Here is a 25,508-nt window from a genome sequence, read left to right as displayed (position 1 = left end):
TAGTATGCACAGACTTTTTTTCCTACAGCTCTGATTGATTTTGGTGCCTTTTTTTTTTATTTCTCCAGGAAAACCAATTCTACAAACAATCATAAAGATAAAAACTTACGCCAGAGAAACACAAATTAAAAATGCTTATCATGTAAGTATGACTTGCACACATCTCAGAAATGGTCAGGCTAAAGTCCTCCTTTTTCCATAGTGGTTGGGGTGCGTAAACATAACTTGTTCCATGTATTAAAAAGTTACCAGCTGCTCAGAGGATGGCACTAGCCTTCCTGCCACACTTTGAAGAGCACTGGGGGGTATCAAAAGATTTATTTCCTAAAATATGCAGGTAGTTTAACAATCTAGTAGCTGTCGAACTCTACGTAATCACTACTGTTGCTAATAAAAACACCCCAAACCTGTCCTCATCCAATCTTAAATCTGGAAGCTAACCTTGGTCAGGAAGCCTTTATCTTCATTTAAGACCAAAACAGATGTTAAGCGCTTTGATTGCACGTTCTTATGGCACGTGATGTTGAAAATGCTGCCAGGCATTGACTAGCACCTTTTCTCATTTCTTTTTTTAGAGCTTTAAGTTTCTGAGAGACTGATGGCAATATGACCTGCTAAATTTAAGGGTTGGAACTCTTGGTTCTAGAACTCCAGTTCTGTCTGATTTTTTTCTTTTTTTTTTTTTTTTTTTCTTTCTCCTTTTCAAGTGAGCAACAATATGACTGTCTAAAGCATGCCTTATTTAGCCTCTCCTGTAAGGATGACCTAGCCAGATAAATTTTAATAATGCTTCAGTGTAGAAGGTGTAAACTATTTTGGGCTTGATGTGCTGTGAATGTTGCTTTTTTTTTTTTTTCCTTAATCTATTTAAACATTAGAAGTAGTAAGTCGGTTCACGCATGCGCCATTTTTTACTTTCTGTAGCTGTTAAAATTGGCAAAGCTCTAAGATGCACTGCTGCCATCTAGTGATACTTTTTGTAAAGTACAGCAAAACTTAAAAATATATACAGTATATATTTATATCTTGGGGGAGGGGGAAAACCAAAATACAGTAATTGTGTTTCATTTTTAAGCTGCTGATATTCATTCCTTACTGTATGTCTGAAAGATGAGAGAATTATACTGTTCTGGTACTTAAGAGAAGTAATATAAATTGAAATTATCTTAAGGGCTTAACCTATATAGAGAGACTTGGGTGTCCTATAATCAGACTTCAAAAGCAGGGATGGTTCGACATGGTGGTGGAATGCAGTTAAAAACAAAACTTCAGTTTATAAATATATATATATATATGATTGCTTTTTAAGTGATTTTTTTTTTTGTTAACTCATGTAAATTCTCAAATCCTTTTGCACTGATGTGTTCAACATATTCTTGTACATTTAATTCAGGCAAACTTTTATAATTTTCTTTTTTTTGTTTTAAATGATGAAATGTTACAGCATGGTGATATTCTATGCAACTAGTTATACTCTTTAGTTTGACACTGTAATTTCTCATGATTTAAAGATTGTAGAAATAGACCTAACAGGGTTCTCATGATGTGTGTAATTGTAGATGCATGAACTTGTGTTCTGTGTATTTGTTGAAGTGCAATGATGTATAAAAAGTGGATTCACCTGTTTTTAAAAATAAAACACTGACCAAAAAACACATGAGACTTTTTCAAATATTTAATCACACTTAAGCTTGTGTATCCCGAGTGCTGGGTATCCCGGAGCGTGCATTCCAGTGGTAATAAGCTGGTATTTCTCAACCTTCTGTGAGTTTTTTCAATTCCTTCTCCACATCTTCCACAAAAGCTGGGAAATTCTGATCCATAAGACATAAGCGAATGAAGGGCCCCAGCTCTTGTGCATGCCACACTGAATGCTGATACACAAGGGGGAGCTCAAACTTCTTTTTCAGCACAGACTGCCAAAGTAAAAAAAAACAAAGGTGTTGCACTAATCTTGGACATAAAAGGTAACATTACACACGTTTTGTAACAATGCAGCTATGTCAAAGTTGTTTCCTTCAGTATTTAATAAAGATGTATCGGCCTTGTTATTAATGCTGTTTGAATACTTTCAATCAGATACGATTTTGGTATGTAATTTTCTCTCTGATACCTAGCTTTGATTCCAATATAGCTTTTACACAACCTTGAATTCCTTTGCAGTGGTTTAAATTGGAAATGCCGATTTCCTGGGTAACATGGCTTCCTCATGAATATCCATTCTGTGTAAGAGAAAAGGATCCTCTATGAAGTGTGTGTACTTCCACTTGGAATTGTATAAGGATAACCAACTAAGGTCTTAATTTAGCAAGGTGTCTTTTAGAAGTAAATTATGGGGCTTTTTAAGAGTTAAAACATCCTTTTCATGCCCATTTAAACCCCTTCCCCGAGCTTTTTCCGCTTGGTGGTGGGCAAACTATGTGCATCATGTCACTTTTCAGTGTAAAACTAGTGGCAGCAGAACAGAAGACGTACAACATCGTGCACTGAGGTTGAGGAAGCCCTGACTGCCTCCCAGCATCCATAGATGATGCTGCTCTCAGCCATTAGATACATGTACCAGTAGGTTATGGGCAGTAGGGCAACTCCCGAGCACTTTCCGCACTGTTCCTCTGACAACAAGCTGAAATAGCTCAACTAAAACTTTGTGGTGGGCTGCCAGCTTTCCTCCTGGATGTAACCCATGTTAAAGAAACAGTAAACTTCACCATTCAAAGTCCCTACTGCAGCCAGGGCTGCTGCTTGTTGTAAACCACATTATTCATACTATGTGTTAATGACTGAGTGTTTGCACCAAAATTTTTCTATTGTTTGGGCTGTAAATACTCTGTAGACCTCACCACCCACTCAGCCTTTAGCTTTCTTTACCTATCTGTGCTGAAGTCATTAAAGCTGCAGCATCAGTTATGGATGCTTTCTGAATACTTTGAATGGGAGAGCAGAAGCAAAGAAAATCACTGAAGTGCTACTTTCATGATGAGGTAGGTATGACATGCAGAGGCAATCCAAGGTGAATACAGGGGGAATGCCTAATGCTAGTTAGTCTGTATGTGGCTTTAAAAAACTTCAAATGCCTAGTTTGGCTGCTTTTTTTTTTTTTAATGCACTGATATGAGAGGCCCAGACTAAACCAAGCCTCTCCATCTGGGAAAGTCTGAAGTGCTGTTAAGTTCAGTCAGGCCCTAGCTTCTGCTGCTTGAACTGGAAAGAGTGCAAGACAACTGGCAGATGGACCAGGCCCAATGACAGTTGGAGCATAGCTACATTTGATGTGTGTGTGTAGGGGGAAAACAACCCTTAATATTTTTGCTAATCTTATTGTTGGTTTACATTGCAGTATTGCTCTTTTCCTGGATTGTTACTGGAGAAAAATATCTTTAAACACAAATTGAAGACTGTTGAGTATCCTTCAAAAAAAAAAAAAAACTACAAGAAAATGCTTAAAACCAGCACTACTGCTAGCTTCCTGCAGTGGTGGAAATGGAGAAATTTAACTCCAGAGTTTTCCAGAGCACCAGCTGAAAAGGTGTGTTTCTGAAGTTCAACCATGGCACATCTGTGGACCAGGGCATGGGAGAGCACAGTTGTGTTAAGCTGACTAAGAAATAGAGGGACAAGTAGAGGAAGGTGTAGGAAAGTGCTATAGGAAGGAGTCTTTGTTCCAGGGAATTTTTTAATAATTCAAGTGAGAGATGGATGAACGTGTACAGCAAATATAGGCCTCACTAGCAGAAAGCTTTGAAGCAAGTATCATGCTCCCATCTTATACAGGGACCACAGAATAGCAGTTTTTAGAAGCTAATTTTTTATAACATTGGTGCTAATTCACACTTCCTAGTATTGCCTCTTAAAGCAGAGATTGGTCATGAAAAATACAGTTGCTAAAGGCAGACTGCTTTGATCACACTCACTGCATTGTACAAGGACAGTAACAAAACTGTTGGGAATGAAACAGCAGGGCATGTAATAATCATGTAAAATCTACCTCATGTAAACCTGCATAAAACTACCTGCATAAAACCTCAAAAAAGTACCTCATGTAATAATCATGTAAAAATCACCACTGACATGAGAGTACAGGGAACTCTGCTTTCTGAAAACAGAGGTGTTTGAAAGGCTTTTTTGGGTTTAAGAGAGGACAGATTTGTAATAGGGAGCATAGGAGTTTGTCCCTGAAACCACTGGTGTGAAGACACACTGACTTGATCACCCTATCAATATGGAAGAAGGCTAAGACCGACCCATAGAAGCAACTGCACAAAAACAGACATTACAGAGAGTAGAGTTTTTTCCTCATCATCCAATTCTGTACTGTCCCAAATTCACACAATAAACAAGCAACAGTTAACTCCCAGTTATTTTTAAACATGGCTTTACCCCGGACTTCTCAGTGAAGCTGTCAACTGAATTAGGGGATCCTTTGTTGTGGGTCAAGGATGATTGATATTTTCAGACTTAAGCTATGACTACAGAGGTCATTTCTGCAGTCAAAGAGTGACAAAGCCATTTATTTGGATATGACCTCTGGGTATTTGTTTGCTCTCAGTGTGGTGGTTTCTTCTTGTGCAAATGGGGTAATTACACCATGAAATACCTGGGTTTGCAGCTTATTTCCTAGGTCCAGATCATTACACAAGATCCTGTGTTTTTGTTGGTATAGATGATGGCATCCTGATGTTCAGTGAAGACATTTACCAGATGTTTACAGCATATGAGATAGCTTGCTCTCTCTCTGTGCCCAAGAGATTCAGTTACAGGATCTAAATACTGGATTTTTTTTTTTTTTACCTGAGCTAGCTGTGTTACAGATCTTCTTTCTCCAAGGCAGGAATCTGCTAGAAGCTCATCTGGCTAGAAAATATCAAATGCAAATAAGGGCTTGTTACTAAGTAGAGTGTGGGTATGTGCAAGAAGGGAAGTAGTTCCATTTTTAGAGATAACAGGAAGAGAATGTGCTCAACTACCTTATGCAGTAAAAAGGCATCTTTTTATGGAACCTGAATGCACATCTGCTCAAGTCCTTAAAAATGAAAGATGTGAAATAATGGGCCTGTAGTTAAACTGTCATGTCTAAACTAAGATAACTTTTAAACTACTTACTGGAAGAAACTTTAAAAAAATGCTGTGTATGAATGCTCACCAGGAGCATGCTTTTCTCCTTCTCATGGGTCACATCACAGAAAAGATGGTTTCAGTTGTCAATTCTATTTTCTGAACAAGGTTTTCAGTCTTAACTTCTGGCAAAAGAGCATTAGTATGACTGTTGGCATTCAATAGCATTCTGCCATGAAATACTTTCTTTACCTTTCATTCTTTGCTTTAGCTTATCAGGAAATGAGCAAAGCCCAAGATATAGGTAATGTGCTTAAAGAACAAACAATAAATCTTGAATATCAGCTGCTGAAGGGTTCCCATATGCCTTCCTGGAAGTGGTGAGCCAAACGAGCAATATATTTTTTTCCGCCTGCACTTTCCCTACAAATATGATTCCACTGTCCAGTAGAGTAGGACCTTCCTAGATTGTACTATGAAAGTGATGTAGCTGAAAGCTTTGACATTCCTTTTCAGGGCCCAGTCTTGGTCCCAATATTTTTATCATGTACTCAAGAGCTATCCTGGCTAAGTTAGCTGCAGGGATGTTTTTTAGACCTGGTAAATGGGATCCTCTGGATACCCAAGAGAGCATATATTTAAGAATTAGTCACCCTCAGAAATACTATCTGCCTTTGCCTTTTCCAGTTACCTTAGGTCTTTGTCTTGGAGAGGGGTAACATTCTGTTCCTAGCCTGACACATTTAAAAGCGATTTCAGAGTAAGCTATATTTACAGTTAACAATAGCAAAACAGGAATAGGTAAACACAAACAGGAGAACACAATTCATGGTTACTTAAATGGCTCTGAATTTTTCTTACCCTGTATAACTTAATTGAAAGTCTGCCAGGTGGTTCCCAGCAGTCTTAGCTGAAAGCCACAGTGACGAAATTGTAGACATGTTTTTTTGGTAACTATTCAGCTGTCATCCTCTGCCCCCTATTCTTGTTTATTAACCTCAGCAGACAGAATCTAAGTCTTCCACCAAGCCATACCACCATCTGACTGGGAACTGGTAAATAATGCTTGGCTGTAGCCTTCACTATCATTTCTTTTAATGGTTAGTAACTTCCTATGTTTGCCTGAGCCCTGCATAAATTGTCCTCTTCATTTCCAGGGTCCCTAGCTAAGGAAAAGTTCAAACCCCAGAGCAAAGCTTTTTCCACCTATAAATCTCACTCCATATGCTTGCTAATATTTTTCCTATGATAACATGAAATGTGTATATTAATCTCAGTTAAAGACCTTTTGAAGGCCAAAAGAAAGGCATCTGATTGCTCTGAGGTATATTACAATAAGCTTGAGGAGCTAGAACCCCTTTTTTGAGCATCGTTCTGTTAACTTTTTTCAGGCACACTAAGAAAATAGGAAGACAATAGCAGGCTTCAGCAGCTGACTTCCTGAATAACTCTAGCCCTGTTCACTAACTAGGTTTCCCTGCATGTAAACTAAATTTTGGGTTTCCAAAATCATATTTCATGTAGATGGTCTCATAGCTGCAAAAAAGCTTTCTTCAGAAGTAAAATTTGTCATTTACAGATCTAATACTGATAGTTGATTATTTTTCTGTCTGTATGTTCTTGTGTACTTACTGTGTGTAGTACCAATGCATTTTGTTCAGTGTCCTTCGCCTGATTTTCACTGTTAGCCAGCTGATTGAGACTGTGATAGAACTTCTGGCTTTGTTCGTCAGTTACTTGAACCGGTACGTACTCTGCAATTTTCTGAACGCAACTGCAGCAGTGTTCCAGCATCTGTTCTTTTGAATCTCCGCCAAACTGAACACGAAACATGCGGCATTCATTCTGCTCAAAAACCAAGGAGAAATTAAATTAACTGTGAATCCCCTCAAACTATCTTGATTTAATTAAATTCATATTTGTCATAGTAAGAAGGCAATACATTTTTGGATCACTGCACCAACTCAAATATGAAGAAACAAGTTTTCCCTGCTGTATCTTCATTTATCCCAGCAGCTAAACCAGAAGACTACAGTTCCCAGTTTGAAAATCAGTTTAAAAAACCCAAGAAAATGGTAAGTGAGCAGGGCCACTTGTCAACTAATTAAAGGTCTAGCCAGGTGAACAAACCTTGCCACAGCAACAGAGTTTTTATAAGTATAGCAGGGAAATAACTTCTTACTGTTGCTGCAAGTAGTATTCTATAAGGATATGCCAGCTCTGAACGGTTATTTGTGACAAAAAATGAAATGACACTGAAGTAAGCAGAAGTTAACTTTGGAATCTAAGCTAAAAGTTCTGGGAACCATATGTTCCATTTAGGATTTATGTTACTCCCTGCACCAAACCCAGCCTTCCCTACCTACCCGGTGTGCCTGTGCGTATCTAAACATGCAAATTCAGTTTGGCGCTGCAACTGAATGCTGCTGTTCCTTAAATAGATGCTAACACAGCTGACTAGGAGTGCAAGAAACTCAAATGCATTACTTTAAATAGTGAAATAATACTAAAAATAAAAAAAACCCTGAATAGAACTGACCCCCAGTATAGGTTGTCATGCTGTATCATATTTAAGTACATAAGGTCCAGCAAACTGCACTGAAAGTGGAGGACTGAAGAGTCTGTCATACATGATAAGCTTGTCCTAAGGACATTCAACTGATGTAAGGCAGATACATATTGAATGCTTTTGTTTAAGGAGTGAATTAATGGGACTTTCAGTTTGATCTTGAAATTTCAAATTTAAAACACAGTTAAAGTGCTAGAAAAGTTTTCCTTGAACCAAGCTAACTTATCTGAGTCTTCATCTTTCTGAGATTTCAACATCAAAACCATTGTTTTTAATGACTAGACACACTGCTAGACTGCTGCTTACACAAATATAAGGACATCTTTCACTTTAAAGATCTTTGTCTCAAAGATGAGCCAGCTCTTCATGACAGCCTGCATGTTTACATGCATGTTATTTTAAGATGCTTGTATTGCATAAAATGATTTTTGATGCAGTGTAAGCATAAAAGCTTGTCTCACTGCCTTTTAAAGGAGAAAAAATGTCAAAATAATTCAAACTTGAATTTTTCAAGCTTGAATAATTCAAACTTTACCAGTGCCCAGTTACATTTCCTCTAATTAACTAAGATGTCAACTTAACTGGGTCAGCTTCACATAACCAAGAACTGATCTGTGGATATGCCAGACAGGTGAGTTCTCGTTAAAATGACAGAAAGGTAACTTGCATCTTAACTTGAATTCCTTTTGGAGACTTTCAAGGAACACTTGTTTTAGTTACTCCTACAATGCCCAAATCAATTTTCAGTCTGAGCTAATGTATTGCTCTCTGCTTTTTCACAAGGACTGTTGAACACTTAAGATTGCAGTTTATAAACAACAGTAGACTTTGTAAATTAAACATTTTTCCTTTATGGAAAGAGAGAGCATGCTCAAATTCAGCTAAACTTGATGTCAAGTTTTAGCATAAACTGAGTACTGGGCAGTAACACCTGAACCATACAAGAAGCTGAAGTATCAAAGAACCTTGAGGTCACTTGGATCATCAAATTTGCACCTCTTCCCGTGCTGGGGTGGGGGTGTGTGAGCTCAATGAAAACAGTATGAAGGGAAATTACTTATTACAAGAATATTAAGAATGTTTGTCTTGCTACTGTTTACATATTGTTTCATATAAAAAGGTTTTTATACCTAGAGGCACATCAAAGACTAATGTGAGAGAAGTGATTACTAGAGATGGAGCTGTATAAAGGGCAGTCACAGCCATGCAGCTGTTTCTTTCAGCTAAGTGTAAGACACAAACATGCATGTGACAGGTACAGCTTCAGAATTAGACACTCATGTGCTTCACTGAATAAAGTTTCCACTAGTACAGCCTAGTTTCAGTAGTGATCTGCAACAGGTATCTTTTCTACATGTCTTGTTCCTTCAAGTATATTAGCTTCTCACTAAGCTTCTCAAAATATAGTTTAGAAACTCATTCTGCTAGCTAAGAGTCTACAGTACCCTATTAAAATCATATTTCTTTAGAAATGAATAAGTTTCACTATAAATGCAATATTAATGACTTACAAAAAACAAGGAGAACAAGATAAATCAGACATTATAGTGTAATATTTAGTTGCTCATGCTCCTTAATTGCCCTGTGCACTCAGATATAGGAACTGGTTTATGAAAACCTAGCTTGCTTTCCTCTGCTTAAATGGCTTCTGCTTGACTCCTTACTTAGGTCTAGCAGGGCTGAGACATAACCCCTTACACAGTGTGGCTGGCTTCCCAAATTTTTAAAAAAAATTTAAGATTAGCACGGAAGCTATATACACTGACTGCATTTAAGGAATCACTTCAGCTACAATTTAGGATATAAAGTAAAGAAACTGTATGATAGGACCACTGCAGTGCCACTAAATCCAGTTGAAGTCAGGTGAATTTATGGTAAATAAACATTTAGATGCACCAAATTAATTTAAGACCATGTTAATATTCCTCCTTTCCTAACTGTCCCTCAGAGCTTTGTTCAAGCCTCAAAGTGATTGTGATGTTGATTTCGTGTTTCTTGTGAGATGCAGCAGAATCCCTTAATACTGTGCTGGGGAACCGGTTCTATTAATTGTAAAGGAAACTGATGATCTACTGATTCATCAGAACTAATTAACGCAACAGCTCAATAGTCTTCTTCAGTGATACTCCATGTTTTATAAGAATCTGACAAAAATCAGAGAGCAAAGATGTTTTGGTTTCAGGCAAGCATAACCCATGAATTTAAAACTGTTTTAAGATACTTATTTATGCAGTTCCTAGTGCCACCATTAGACTAGGCTTATTCTGAAACAAGATGAGTCCTTATATTTAAAGAATGTTTATTATGCTTCACGCCTGCTTTTATCTTGCAATTAGCAAGGCATTCTCCCTTCTGCAAACTATATTGTTTGGTTTGTAACATCCTATGAAGAAATATTTATGTGTCTTTCATAAAAGAAATCAGGTAAAAGATTGAAATACAACTAAACAGGAATTTTTACAGTTTTCAGCTATCCTGGATATTGCTATTATCTGCAATTACAATAACCCAGTCTGTACCAGAGTTCCTGTCAGGGAGAATGCCAGAACGTCTCAGAATACTTGAGATGTTTTTATGCCTTAATAGTTCTGTGAACAGGGCAGAGAGTTAAAACTGGTCTCTAGCAGCTACTGAAGAAGGAGCTCATCATCTTTTTCTAGGATTCCTGTTTCTAGCTTAAAGATGAATTCTCTTGTCAAGTAGAGATAGTTAAACTAAAGGCAGCTGTTTCTGCTGAAACAACAAAGCCTAGAAACTATCAGGGAGAAGGGAGAGCTCTTTTCATTTTGAAAAGGGTTTTGTTTCTGAAAAACCTGGTGAGTGCTCAGTGTAGATGAATAAGAAATTTCTCAGTTCATTCAAGAGCCAAGAAAACTGAGATTTATCCATAAGTTGGTAACAAGCAAGTGCTGTTTAATTACTTAAAGGCTAACCAACTGCTTTCCATGAGATCTGAGGGGAAGACCAGAAACTTAGGTCCCTTTCATTGCCTTGAATACCAAATGCCTGAATCACCAGCCTGCCACTACCAGGCCAGGTGTCAGGGGCCACAAAATGGCTAAATAATTGTTTGTTTAGATACCTTTTTTGCTAAAGTGAGGTATGACTCTTCAGTAGCATGCTTCTGTATGTGTAAGAGAATTGCTCCATCTTTTTAATTGTTAGCCATGGCAGATAGATTCTAAAATAAATACTGGTCTAGCTGTTTTAGTAGCTAACTCCCAGAAAGCAGTCTAAAAGACCTGAATATTAGCAGTTCCAAAAGACATTAAGATGATTCAATCCATTCTTGTTTAATATCTGGAGAAAAAAACCCACACTTTTAATTCATATAGACAAATTACAGTATCTCAGAACTTCTGGTTTAATTTATCCAATATTAATTGGATAAATTTTATATTAGAAGAAATTTTATATTTTATATATATAGAAGTTTTATACAGAACTGTGTTAGCTATTAGAAATATTAAAAGCAACTCAACTTACCTTTGACTGTGCACGAAGCAGCAGGCAGTCTGCTCTTCTTACTATCTCTAGCCATTTGTGAGAATCAATTAATGAAAAGCCTTCCTGAAATAAAGCAGAATGCAAACTACTTGCACAGCAAACATGCAACACTCAGAAGTACACACTTAAGTTATGTGATGCAATTTAATCCCTAATGAAGATTAGTCACGTGCATACATGCAACTTTTGTATCTGTCAAACAATTGCCAATATGTAATTTTTACCACACTAGGAATTAAATCTGAATCTGTAGATCCAGTACCAGCACTATGTCAAGGTACATTCTAATTTCCATATATATTTTACATTTGTATTTGTGCATGTTACAAAAGTCTCCATGAAATGCGTAATAAAACAGCTGCAACAGAGCACTGTAAATTCTTCCACATCCCATGAAGTTGCCCAAGAGGGCAGCAGAGGGCAGGCAAACCTGAAGAATGGGACAACAGTTGGTTTATCTAGGGCTCAGAGAGGTATTTTCTCCAGATGGAATTCAGGTAAACAAGAAGCAGCTTTGATAACTTGATAAAGATGTTTTTATACTCCAGTTGCATTAACTGTCAGTCTCTTCAAACAAGACAGACTGCTCAGCATTCTGTAAAAATACCCCCAGGAAGCTGAAAACATCATATAAAAATTGCAAGGCAATGGAGTGTGTCTCCCAAGGTACTCCTCAGACTGCCACATAGTCATTAGTTACCAAAGTTTAGCAGGAAAAAAAAAACCCAAACAAATTTAAGGGCAGGGAGGAAATTACCTACCTGTTTTATCTGAACTCATAATGCTTTCAATGACCATGGCTTTTCACACAGGCTGCTTTTCATAGATGTCCTAAGGGTCAAGAACAACAAGTCATGTCCATCCTGGACTGCCAGCAGTGTTTTTGCCAGAGTTACTATCTGTCTTATGCAGGTCCAGGCTGGGAAACCATCTGCCATTCTATTTTGGTACCAGAAGTCACCTCAGTGAAACACTGCTCTTTTAATGTGCTGGCACTGGCTTTATAGTCTCATGCAGCAATTGCATGTAGATTTTTAACTGAACTTTTACAAGGAATGTCTAGCAAGCACTGAAAAACTGAACCAAAGGCAAACTGGATCACAGACACACAGCTGATCAGACACCTACTATGATAGACTCCAGAATGTAAGACAGCATGCAAGTATCATTCCCAAAAGATTTGGGGTCAGAGGGAGAAGAGAATTTCCCTCTGCGCTGTAAAAACAGGTGCTGACAGCAGGTAAGACAGGCCAGTCACTTGCAGCGTGTCTGTTTGTGCTGAACACTCTCACAATGTCTCAAGGTAGGACTTGCTAAGGTGTGAAAGGCCTCAAGGTCAAAATAGGAAAACCTCACTTTGTGACTGATGGGAAGTACCAAGCTATCCTCTGCTCTTACAGGAATTAGTAAAGGAATCTGGATCTTAAGAGGGACAAACTGCAAATGATAGACCTTGCAACAGAAAAGAGCATCTTTTTTGGTAAATCAGTGTTCTCCAGCCACACTACATGATGCAGTTAGACTGCTGAAGCAGTGGAGCAGAAGGCTGTGTCTAGCACGCTGAGGGTACCCTCCTTCCACATACAGACAAAATCCCCGCTGGTGTCAAATAGTAGCAAGTCTCTGAAGCAGGTCAGTTTGTCATGTAGTCTGAATTTATGCCCAACACAGTAAAGGAAGCTTGTGAAATACTCCTTACTCCTCTGTACACCTGGCATTTTAGCACCCCTGGCTTTGGGGGGTGCAGTTTTAGCCTCTTTTGATAGACCTGCCCAATAAGAGTTTGGTATATGGACATTAAAGTTGGGGCGGGGGGGGGGGGGGGGGGAGAAGATACTGAGAAGAATGCCTGAGGAATGAGATTAGATTAGTAGGCTAAGAAAAGAGCGCAGCACTGGTAGAACACTTCTAGAATAATCAGTAGCACTTCAGACATCATATTTTCAATTGCACTGTAGAATATATTACTTTCAAATTTGGCTAAGGACATTCATGGCTGTGCAGAGTTTGGCCTCAAAATACTGTTTAATGCTGAAAATGGAAAAGCGTCAGCAAGTTAAGCTAAACTTTCTGCTGTGCAGAATTGCATGTCAAAAGTCAAGAATTTCAGTCATGCCAACATCATGGAAATTGCAGCATCTGCAGCAGCAGAAAAAATCGGCATTAATTGTGCATGCACTTTGCAAAGAGGTCTTAGTACATGGCTGTACAAAATACAAAAATGCAGATTCGTTTTGTGTACATGAGAAGTACTTTAGAGGAGACGTGGATTGACATCTATCTATGATGCTTATCAGCTTGTGCTGTGCTCATGCTGCCATAGTTGCTAGAAGGGACCCACTAAGGAAGCAAGCAAGGAAAACAACTGAAGTTAGGAGGACTAAGGTACAACCGACAGTGCATTCAAGAAGGGAAACACCTGGTGGCAGAAAACACACATAGTGCGGAAGAGTTTGAATAGGGCAGGGGATAGGCTCTCAAGTCAGAACAGAGAGAAAATAGGATATGTAGAACTAGAACATATAAAGCAGAAAAAAAATATTTTAAACTGTCCCTTCCAGAAAGGGTATATTCTTGATGTTTATACAAGTAATCTGAAAGTAAATGTTCTCACTGTTTGGAATGCAGTAGACCAAGTGCATTTATATTTATTTTTGTGAAATAAACACAAACTAAAGGTCAGTTCAGTATCAGCACAAGAACTTAATTCCCTCATTTAAAGCCATAAATGTTGAACATCTTTTAACTTATATTGAGGGGAATATCCATACCTTCTCAAAAGACACTGGCCAGTTCAGAACTCCTCACTCTGGATAAGCAGCCAGGCTGAGTCCTGGACAACCAACCAGCCTAGGAAATTGTGTTGGAGCATGACAGCTGCTTGTGCTTACATGCTTACTGCCATAGGGAATTTCCCCACTGCCACTTGGTCTTCCTCCGATTCCTCTACCAAGCCCCAAAATGCTGTTAGTGAAGCAATTCTTTCACTAGGCCACTTTAACTTGTGGCCATTTGTGCTTACTCTGTTCATTTCAAATAGTTACTGGTTTTGATACACACCAACTGTGTTTATTTAAATATAGCTGTTCCCATATTAAGTCTATTTTTATAGTGTTTTTCATTTCACTGTAGGACATAGGTAGAACAAATGTCGTCTCCTTAAAATAGTAACTGTTTTCAAAGAAATCATAAAAGGCAGCCAATGTTTAACTTTCCTACCAACTATTTTATTGATGTTTCCCAGGTTGTCATCCTTTTATATGTCCTGTTTCTGAGGTAAAGAATGCTGGAAAAAAAACATTATTTATATAGTCCTAATTATTCAACTCCAAACCAAAAAATTAACTGAAATTTAATTTACTTCAAGTTTAATTAACTGAAGAACAAAGCAGAAAGTATTTCCTTTCCTCCTGCACCTTTGGTTGATTGTATTTTGCCAAGCAGAAACAAATAACTAAGAATAGCTAAACCAAATAGGAAAACCCAGTGAGGTACTTGAGCAATATGACAGAGCTGATTTGGCACAAGCAAGCTACCTGAAAAAGGAGAGGGAATGTTTTAGACAAACTCAGATCTGCAGAACTACTTAGACTGAACTCCATTGTTAAATTGTTTACATCAGTAATTGTCTTTACAGTCAGGATGCTCTAGATTTTCCTCAGTTCTAATTAGACAGCAAATAAGCCCCATTTTGCACCACGTTAAGAAGTTCTGTTATGTTCCTCATGGCTTTCCCATGTTACCTCAGCATAGACTGTATTTGAGGCTGCCTGAATTAAGACAAAATAAGATTCTTCTTAACAATGACAATTCTCTCTTGTCAACAATGAAATAGTTACGAATCTGCGTATGAAGTTAGGTAAATTAATTCAGAGCAACAAGAAGGAGGACCACAATAAATCGGTCCCTTGTGCCATCAACTTAAAGTCAAGAGGATCTCTGCCAACATGTAGGAGCTAGGTACGGGGTAGATCCTGGAAACGGCATGGCAATATATAGATTGCCATTCCCTCTCCTTTTTCAGGTGGCTTGCTTGTGCCAAATCAGCTCTGTCATATTGCTCAAGTACCTCACTGAGTTTTCCTATTTGGTTTAGCTATTCTTAGTTATTGGTTTCTGCTTGGCAAAATACAATCAACCAAAGGTGCAGGAGGAAAGGAAATACTTTCTGCTTTATTCTTCAGTTAAACTTATAAACAAATGGACTATAGATTATAGTAGTAGACCCTCCAGACTGCTGCCACCACACTGACAGAAATACAGAGAACAAAGCAGGTGTGGTCACTGTTCCCCTTGAGCAGGCATCATCCATAACTGCTTTACATTCAGAGTTGGGTATTACTGAGCAGTATTGGGCACGAGCAAAGACAGATGGCAGTATAAGATTAATCAGGAATATAGACAAAAAGGCAACCTAGAACTGGGCAGGAACATAAGACCTCAAACGTTTACAATTTGAAGATCTAAATAGCAGCGCTTTTCTAAGTTGGATCATTAACCTCCAATCATGCCTATACTCCTTATGTCATTCTCCAGGATCATACTTGTAAGAACACTGTATTAAAGGAAAACAGTTTCATGCATCTCTGACAAAAATCTAAGTCTCTCGGAGGGAGGACCCTGAGAAGAAGTAAGCTCAAGCAGAAAACAAAGCAAGACATTTCTGAAGTATTTTGGAAGCAGGCAAGACGTGACTACACCTTACATGAGGCAGAGAAGCCAATAATGCTGGTCTAGCCTTACAACCATCTTGTCCATCATTAATTGGGAAATACTTTTGTTCTGTTTTTACATTTCAGCATTCAAAAAGCTGCTGGATAATGAGGTCTATGATCTATGTTGGAAGGCATTGCATATTATTTATGAATATTTTTATTATTGTATCATCTAGAAACCCTGTGGTGCTTAGCAACATAGGAACACAGGAACAGATTATCTGTTTTATGTTAGGTTGCAAGGCCTTTAGACAGCCCTATCTTATCTAAAAATTAATATATATTTAAGAAATGCTATCTGTGTGACAGTTCAGCTATGCTGGCTTACATCACTTATGAATGCGTAAATCCAAACTGAGACAGATATTTTCAAATGAAACTGAACTATGCGGAAACAATAGCTTAGGAAGAAAAACTTTCTTTTTGCCACAAACATTATATACTCTGCCCTTAAATTACAACCAATATTAAAAAAGACAAACAAAAAGCCAGAATGCCACACGCAAAGACACACATTTGCCAGTTTTGGCTGCCACTTATAATAGGCTCATGAAATGCAAATAAAACAGTTTGTTCTCAGAGTTCACAGTTCAGAATGAATGTATGCATTGTATAACATAATGGATTAAGGAGTCAGCTGGGTATCCCACAGACTGGGAACGTGCATTTGCAAGAAATTATGAGTTCAGCATGAGATCAAAGGAATTTTATTGTATTAATTAATAGCCCAGTGCATAGCTGCCAGAGTGGTCCTGTCTGATAACTGAAGCAAAACGGCAGAAGAGAAAAGCTAAAGGCCTCAGACAACATCCCGCTTGCACCATTCTGATTCAGGCTGGGCAGCACCATGGTACATAACTCCCCAGAAAACAGAGCAATCTTCTACTTGCAAAGGCCATGCTCAGTTTCCAGGGAGGCAGGCACCTGTAAAAGTTCCTTAATCCAATTCCTTGAATAAGGATGTGAGAGCATACAGTCTGTAAAAGCTTGTAAATGATGTTTGAATATTATACTGAACACTAAAACAGAGGCAAAACTGAGATGCTTTCAGAAAAGTAAGTAAAATTGGAAAAACATGTTGTTCACAAGTGTTTGCTTGAAACTTGACATATAGTTTATAAATCAAATGCTTGCATATATCTGAAAAATACCGATTTTTAACTCATTGCCTTCCCAAAAAAGAATGTGAGTTGCCATTTTACACTTTTTAAATTAGAAAACTGCTTATTCTATAAAAAAAGGAAGTCTTCCTTTCATTAATGACCGTAGAATAAAAATGTAATTCCAGCTTAAACTTAGAAGTTGTAAAAATTAAACTTGGAACATAATTCTAATCAAATCTTCATTATTACCTAAAAGTAGAAATTTTCCTTACTTGTATCTTTCTTCAAGATCTAAATAAGGCCAAAACCATTTTTTATTCCTGCAGTATGAGCTATCTTGAAAGCTGACTCAAGAGTAGGAGTGTTGGCATGACAAAAAAAAATCCCCAAACATGACAATTTGTAGAGTGGGGGAAGCAGAAAGTTGTCCCTGCAAAAAATTTCCATGCTACATGTTAGTTATCCAAATGTGTTGTGTATAGGATCGTTGGGAAGGTAAGAGCACAGCAGAAACCATGTGCTGTATGTAACTTAGATCTTAGTGTGAGCATTAGCCGTCTCAAACAGATCTGCAGAATATAGAAGTGGAAAGAGGTGAAAGGCCAAAAAAAAAAAAAACCAACCGCAAGGCAGACAGACAGCAAGCTAAGTGGAATAAGGAATAAAAGGATGTTAAGCTCTGCATTATCTTTTTGCATGCAATTTTTTTTTTTACCCCCAGTCTCTTAGAAGCCAGATCTTAAATCTTGCTATTAAGCTTGTTTGATTGTGGAAAAGAACACATCAGGGTTGAACTCATTAAACAGAGCGCTCTGTCTCTACAGAGGCAGGAAAGCTAAATGAAGTAGCAAAATGCAGGACACATGCAGCCACCCTTGAGACAACCATGCCCAGGGGACTCAGCAACCAATGAATGTCTTGCCAAAGTGCAGTGTTGGGTGCAGGAACATGTGCTGCCAGGTGTCAGCTTTCTAGAAAGAGTTCCCCCACATGGGTACCTACAGCCCCTTGAAGGAGTGAATAGCAAAGATAAGCCCCCAACTCAGGACAAACCTTGATATTTCATAGTGAGAGCCTAACATTTTTTTTCCTAAACTACACTTTAGAACAGTGACACGTGACCAGGGACTTAGAGAGGTGAACTGGATGCTTCTGCGTTTAGCTGGCTAAAGCTCTTCAGAGCATCCCATTAATAAGTCAAGTTAAGCAATTTCTTCTTTAATTCCTGATACAAAATACTTCCCTAGATCAATACCATATGTTAAACTCTAACTTTAGGGTAAATACATTTCATTAATAGACATCACTACTGTTTAAAAACTATTCTAATAGTTGGGTTTAGAAGAATTCAGGCAAAAGAAAAGTAAAGATCAGAACCCCTTAAAACTCTTTACTGCTGCCAATCACCAATACATAATCATTATACAACAGGAATGTATCATTATATCAAACATAACTGGGGAAGCTAATGCAGAAAGATATTCAGCTTGTCCAAAACAATCATGTCAACAACACATGATGAAATAAACTAAAATTGAAGTTTTTGAACTACGATTGTGGTACTGAATAAGTCAATAAAACTAAGATTCCTTCTGCTCTTTCAAATAGCAATCATAGGACCTTTAATAAAAACACAACCTTCCATAGCTTTGCAATGTACTACCACTAAGCAGCATTAGCAACCTGCTCACTTCCCTAGGTTTCCATCAAATGTCCTCATTTATTGCACAGGGACTTTCATCTACCCAAGGCACTGTTGTGAATATCATCTCAAAAATTCAGTGCTTAAGTTTCAGGCACTGCAAAGACAGCATCAAGAACATCAGAATGTCTGCTGAATGCTTGCCTAATTAATGAGGTTAGAATCTACTGTATCTTAAGCACTGTTAGCTTATTAGAAATCATGAGGGGACCAGGAGGGCACTAAGGACATTTAGTGTACACTTTAAAAGATCAGGTCACAAATCAATTACTCTGGATTAATTTTATCCTATTAAATAAGTCCTCTTCACAATTTCAATTTGTTTAATTTGTAGGATATTAAGAATTCTAGCACCGGAATTAATTGCATTGAGTAAAACACCAAAATATAATTTTCATGATGTGCTGATTCAAAGGAGGGAAAGGAAATAGAGTTGTGGTAAACAGAACATGATGTATCTTGAAAGTATGGCCAGAAATTGACAGAGATGCATTTGAGATATTCCTGTTAAAATTTCATCATCTACAGTATGCAAGAATGAGATTTTTCACCTCAAAATATGCAGTCCGTTAGGCAATACTGCAGCAAAAACAGGTTCTAAAAATGTTATGTAATTTAATTCCAAAGGAATAACGTTGTTTAAAAAACAACCAAAAAAACCCAACAACAACAACCCAAACCAAACCACCCTTTGATTTGCATTACCCCTTAAGGATTTTTATGTTCCACGCTCTGAAGTTCCATTTACCCTCCTCTTAATTCGATTTGGCTGATCACAAGAATTAGATTGTATTTTAAAAGGAAAGCAGTTGTTTCCTTGTTGAGATAGCTTCAAGTATGTCTCTGGCAGTGTCATTAAAGCATGTTTAAAGTCATCTTGAATGCATACCCATTCCCCAAAAGTTTACGCATTAAAATAATTTGTTTTCTTTGAGCAACTGATGGAAATATTGAACATGTCCACAATTATTTGTTATAATAGCATGGAAGTACTTTATTGATGGGTTCTGGAGCATTCTCAGATACTGTAATCAATTGTTTCAAACCTATGGCACCTTACCACATAGCAGTGTACACAGCACAAGGTATTTACTAATCTGCCTAGTTTAGAAGTGCTGAGACTCAGTGCATACATTGTAGCATTCTTTTTGGCAAGAAAATAGTATTTCAACTTCCTTTAGTGAAAAGACTGCTAGAAGGGAATTCATTAAATGTTCTACTGTTTTATTGTTCATTAAAATAATTCTGTAGTCTACTGTATGTATTAAAAAAAATTCAGTTGTTAGGATATGTGAATATTTTATTAGAATTTTATAAATGTTCTTCTTACAAATGCATCATAGAAGAGTCATAGTCTCACTTGGCTCTAAACAGCTAGAATTCTTTAAGAAAAAGAAAAGGTTTCTTAACACTCCTGCTTTAAGAAAATAAAAAGGACTAAGAGAATACATAAATACATCCATTATAGAGAAAATATTTTTATATCAAGTCAGGAACACTTGAATATTCTTCCTAGAATGGATCATGTTAATCCAACCATCAATGAAATAAAAGATTTACATTTCTACACAACCTCAGTTTTGTGCCAATGGACTTGTAGTGAAAGTTGTATGTAGATGAAAGGTAGACACCAAAGAAGAGGATTCACTAAGTAAATCATTTACACAAAAGCTATCTCTTGTTTTCACACTGACAGGAGAGTATGTTACGGAAAATAGTTTATGTATTTTAGTATTTCATAAATAATCACTTGACATGAAAAAGTTTGATGAAAGAATCACTAAGCAACACAACAAAATATGCCTTCATCCCAAAAAGGTATTTGTAGGGCCCACACTCACTAAGAGAGCAAACATTGGGAGCTACCACTAGCATGTTGGCCAACCGCCATTAGTTTAGTGGAAAACCTAACTATGAAGCTGATCAGCATCATGTTCAGGCAAGCATTAGTTCAGTTAACATCACTGTTCACTGCAGAAGAATGAACAAAGAAAAGTTCTATGTGAAATACAAAACAGCCGAAGTCTGGAAGTTCATACTTTTCAGTATGTGACTTTGATTTTTTTGCTGGACTTTTTAAAAAGCATCCACCCACAGTATTATCAGCATAACACAGACCTTGCTGGCAGCTAAAAAGGTTCATTATGGCTTTTGTAAAATGTACACACCACTGAAGAACACATGCACTCTGACTTTTATCTTCCTACAGAAAATAGAAGGTACAAACCAAGATAGTTTGCATCTATTAATGCAGTGATTTTACTACATTCTATCCCAATTTTAAGCCAGAAGAGATAAGAATATATCACATTACCATATTACCCATTTTAAAAGCATCCAATTAATAAGTTTTCTTTGTTACAGACGCTGGACGAAAACTTTTTAAAAAAAAAAAAAACAAAAAACAAAAACTATTACCTAGGATGATCATGTTAAAATTCTTGGAGTGGGGCAAGGGTTCCTGCTCTATCATTACTGCTACAGTCAAAAAAAAAAAGTTAGGAACATTCACCACTGAATGAATTCTTGGATTTAGTTAGCAGTTCAGTTCATTCTTGGATTACTGTTAGAGGGGAAAAAATCCCTTTATTATTCATCCACAGCAGTTTTACAAAAATACAATACAGTTATTCAAGTTGAAAAGGAAACAGTGTCCCTGTGACACAGATCTTGTGCCTAACTTGTGTTCCTATGCAGAGGAACAAGGTACAAAGCTACAATAATTGTTATCCAGTTCCTTCAAAACCAGGAGTCTGTAGTACATCAAAAGATCTGAGAAGTAGGGATTAGAAGATAGATCAAAAGATTAGACATCAACAACTTAAAGGATGCAGTTACTACATAGCAAGAAACAGTTATGCGAGTACCTCAGTGGGAATTTCAATGCAAGTGAGTAAGGCAAGCACGTATGTGTTGAAGAACACCTTGGCAATAAAAAGGAAATACTCAGTAGCCCAGACCAGCAAGTAGAAATGAACGTACATGTAAAAACACAAGCTGAATCATTCCAACGATTGCAGCATTCTATCAAACTTGATACATTCCCTCTGGAGCAGAAACTTTCACATTATTGTCTGTGACAAAATGTCCATTATAATGGACCCCCAGTGAGAGGATTTGGTCTGTGACAGATTCAAAAGAATTATTTGTACTTAGTCATGCAAAACCTGTTTAAATATTGTGACAGGTTTCTGACAGCTCCTGAAAGCTGGGAGACTAGAGGGAGATAGAACCAGTGAGAGTAACCATTTCTACAGTCTGATTATTTCTACAGCAATAACATAGACTGCACAGTATTGCAACTTTTTTGTTGTATGGCATCTCAATAAGGAGTTTGCAAACTTTCACCTGTGGCCTGTGCAGTTCTGGCTAGCTTTGAGTCTACTGCATTGTAAGCTGCTCCAGATCCTGTTGTCAACAGGTCTTAGAAGACTTCTGTCCAAAGACCATGGTGTAAACTGTCCTTGGACAATGATACTGAGTTTCTAGTGTCCCTGCCTGCTAATTGAAGAAAACCATTCAGAGATCCAGTAATGGTCATACGCACTTTGATATCAATGCTGTTATCAGCTATTGGCCAACAGCATCATTGCTTGTGCTGTCTTTTTCAGGGCAATCCCTGTGCATCACCTTTCTGTTTGATGATACTGACTGTTTTACTAAAGAGATTCCACAGACTGTTTTTCAAAGCCTGAAAAGATATGTGTAGATTGGTATTGTCCCAGGAAGAAGAATTTTATCACTGCATATCAGTCTTGCATAGTGTTGGGAAATGGGACGCATTTCTGGGAGGGCATGTGCTTAAGGAACAAGCCTAAGCAGTAAAGCAAAGCCAAATGTGCTGCACCAAATCCCTTGTAAAAAGGAAACCTACCATAGTTCAGAAGACACCCGCCCATGTTCAGAACTAGCAGATTGGGTATTTGCTAGCTTATTTGCTAGGTTTTTCAGCGAGTCAAGTATGTGTAAGAGGAACAGTGGGAGGACTACAACTGCTCCAATCTCCAAGAAATATAAATAGGCATAAGGCATGTTGTACCAGTGCACTTCACACTAGTTTAGTTCTGTATGCGCAGAACACACCTGCAACTACATGTGCTTGAAGAAGTGCACTCAAAGAAATTGACAGTCAGGTTTTAAAATGCATACGACACCAGTTTTGTATACCTTTTCTCTAACACTTAATAAAATGTTGTTGGTGTTGGCCTTAAGGTTGGTATAGAAGCATTGCCAGAGTAAATCTTTTTAAAAAACAAACAAACAACTTTTTTCTTTTAAACTCTCAATATTAGATATTGGTCACATTTACCAAGCATGTCTGTTCCACCTCTGTTCTGCACTATTCTTAGGCTGTGATCATTACTGCAATATCTTAGTGTCTCTTAGAAGCTGAAACAGACCTGATAGATCTCAAAAATTCCTCATCTGGCATTTCAAGCAAGGCAGCTGCCTGAAAGCTTCACTAGCCACTAAACCCAAGAGGTGCAAGAAAGTGCTTTTCTCAGCCAAGTCTTTATAAAGCTTTTCTTATACTTCCCGCACTCATCCCTTACGACAGCACACTTATCTGCCCATTTTTACTTGCCAGATTCAGTCTTTGCCAGACACAGTCTTTGAAGGGCTACAGCTTTTGTCTGTGCCCTTTTTGCTCTTTAGTTAGTTATTAAAACTTACTTTCAGTTAGCCTTTATATGGTTATTTCAAGGACATTCTACACAGTAATGTCAGTCTACTAGTTACTAAACAGTTAAAGCCGTCTGATCGCAATACTGAAAACAGGACCAGCCCCAGCGAGGTGCATTCTGTACCAATTCATTCCAAGCAGAATTTGGCAAGAGATAGCAGCAAGTCTCATTTCAGTTGCATTTCTTTTAACTACCTGGACTTTCAATTACTCCATCCCTTTTTCTTATTCAATGCAACCGCTGAAATACTTTCCATCTTCCATTTTTACCTTGTCCAAGAACATTCAACTTCTCCTCACTAAATATGTGAGCCAAATACCATGTCTTATATGAGGGGTATCCAGACTGACAGCTCTCTGTTAGCTCATTCATTATCTATTCAATACTGTTAACACACTCACAGGCCGGGGGGGGCGGGGGGGAGAAATCAAGGGTATCCTTAGTTCTCCCCCTATACTTACAAGATATTTCTGTAAGTTTAAGACCTTTTAAGAGGCACAGCAAAAACTAATTTATAAGCTTATCTATATTTAAAGCTACAACATACTCTTACATATTCTGTATTAAAAAAGGTCTTTGTTATCTTAATACTGCAGCATCTTCCAGTGGCTTGTAATAGCTTTCTAATATATTTATCAGCCAATTCCTACTTCTTATCATCACTGACTATCGGCAATATGCACTGAACACACTTGATTCCACTTTCCAGCACAGGCCTTCTCTGTCATGAGCATCAAACCAACTCCTTCTAGATAGACTGCTTCTGTTAACCTCGTTGGTGTCATTGTGAAATCTTTACAGTTTAGTAGCTGGTCATGCTTAAGGACAGGCTACAGGACAATCAGTTGACACAACTTTGAAGTTGTTATTTTGTCTCCATGAATGTAAGTAAGTTGTATGTTAGATCACATTATCCAACATAGAAAAAAACATACCCTTTGATAAACCAAATTATCAAAACCAAAATACTAACAAGAAACTAGCTGGATCATACAGCAAATCTTATGGCGAGTAATAGTTATATTTTTATCTATTTCTTAACAGTGTATTTTCTCTGTTTTCTTAGGCAGAAGAATCATGAAAAACCCCCACATATCTTTCAACATCAGCAGCATTTAGTGTTATGTCTTAATCTAGATTTTTAGAACCACAGAAGAAACACTGTTTCTCAGTATGAAATAATGCATTTAGTATTATTCTGATAAACATGGAGAGAAAGCACCACATAGGGATTTCCATGAGCAAAATAAAATTGGCAGTTTCCTTTCAGTAGGAGAGAATATGTTAAGCTGAGAAGGGAAACAGAGTTAATACTGATGCTAACATGAATGGAGAAATGTTCTTTATACATGAGAAACTTACCAATACTGTTCGCCCTTGGGAAATAAAGAAATGGCCAGATACAACAATGGTAAGGATAAGATGGCCTGATTCTTCATTTGATTCAAAAACCTTTAAAAAGATAGACAAAATAAAAATCTAGCCCTGTAAGAACAGAATCTACATTTTCCATTTCTAGTGCAAAACAAAAGGTTTCAAAGGTTGGTGCTGGAAGTCAGGTGTATAATCTCCCTCTCAGTAATGCAACTTACCCTCCACTCCCACAGACAGAAGGCACATTTCAGATATTTTTACTAATTATAACTCCATATACAGATTTAACCACCTTAAACAACCATCTGGACTCTTCCAACTTGATCTATAGTTCTTAATGCCACAGGTCACTACTGAAGGAAGGAATAGAAAAAAGTGGGCCACTAACTATCATATCATTGATGTGTTCACATTAACAACTCATTAAGCATAATACATTAATAACTCATAAATCTCTCCTGATTCCTGCATTAGCTCTGGACTTGCAAAAAGATAGCTGCAAAGGCCTCACTTATTACTGCTTGCTACACGGCGGCCTCCTAGAGCCCACTGGAGCCAGCTACAGCAAAACCAAGCAGCCAGCCCCCACCCCACCCCACCCCACCCCACCCTCGCCTCACCCCCCACCTTCCAAGAGGGGGTGTTTTGCCCTTCATCGTCGCTGTCTGTCGGGGGTAGGAAGCGGCCGTAGCGCTTCAAAGGCCACGTTGTGGTGCTACCCAGGAGGGAGGCGTCGCCGGCGCCGCCCGGCGCAGAGGCCTGCCCCGGCTCGAAGCTGCGACCGCCGCGGGCCACAGCCAT

At 37.9% G+C, this 25,508-nt stretch overlaps 2 protein-coding genes across 2 annotated transcripts in view; one reads left to right on the top strand and one right to left on the bottom strand.

The window, feature by feature from the left end:
* Positions 1 to 1,657, top strand: part of NPTN (neuroplastin) — a 60,084-nt gene extending 58,427 nt beyond the window's left edge. Inside the window, exons 7-8 of the mRNA XM_075505610.1 lie at positions 69 to 142; positions 576 to 1,657. Coding sequence (XP_075361725.1) covers positions 69 to 129 — 61 coding nt within the window. The 3' untranslated portion in view covers positions 130 to 142; positions 576 to 1,657. The remainder of the gene's footprint in view (positions 1 to 68; positions 143 to 575) is intronic.
* A 29-nt stretch (positions 1,658 to 1,686) lies between these two features.
* On the bottom strand, positions 1,687 to 25,508 carry REC114 (REC114 meiotic recombination protein). The gene is made up of 6 exons (XM_075505611.1): positions 25,335 to 25,508; positions 24,696 to 24,785; positions 11,108 to 11,191; positions 6,703 to 6,897; positions 4,789 to 4,851; positions 1,687 to 1,916 (listed from the first exon to the last, which is right to left on the bottom strand). The coding sequence occupies exons 1-6, from the start codon at positions 25,506 to 25,508 to the stop codon at positions 1,755 to 1,757; spliced, it is 768 nt and encodes a 255-aa protein (XP_075361726.1). The 3' UTR covers positions 1,687 to 1,754.

Source organism: Mycteria americana, chromosome 6 (assembly GCF_035582795.1).
Source record: "Mycteria americana isolate JAX WOST 10 ecotype Jacksonville Zoo and Gardens chromosome 6, USCA_MyAme_1.0, whole genome shotgun sequence".
Classification (NCBI taxonomy): Eukaryota; Metazoa; Chordata; class Aves; order Ciconiiformes; family Ciconiidae; genus Mycteria; species Mycteria americana.
The sequence above is the reverse complement of the archived record's forward strand: the minus strand, read 5'-3'. Positions and strand labels throughout refer to the sequence as shown.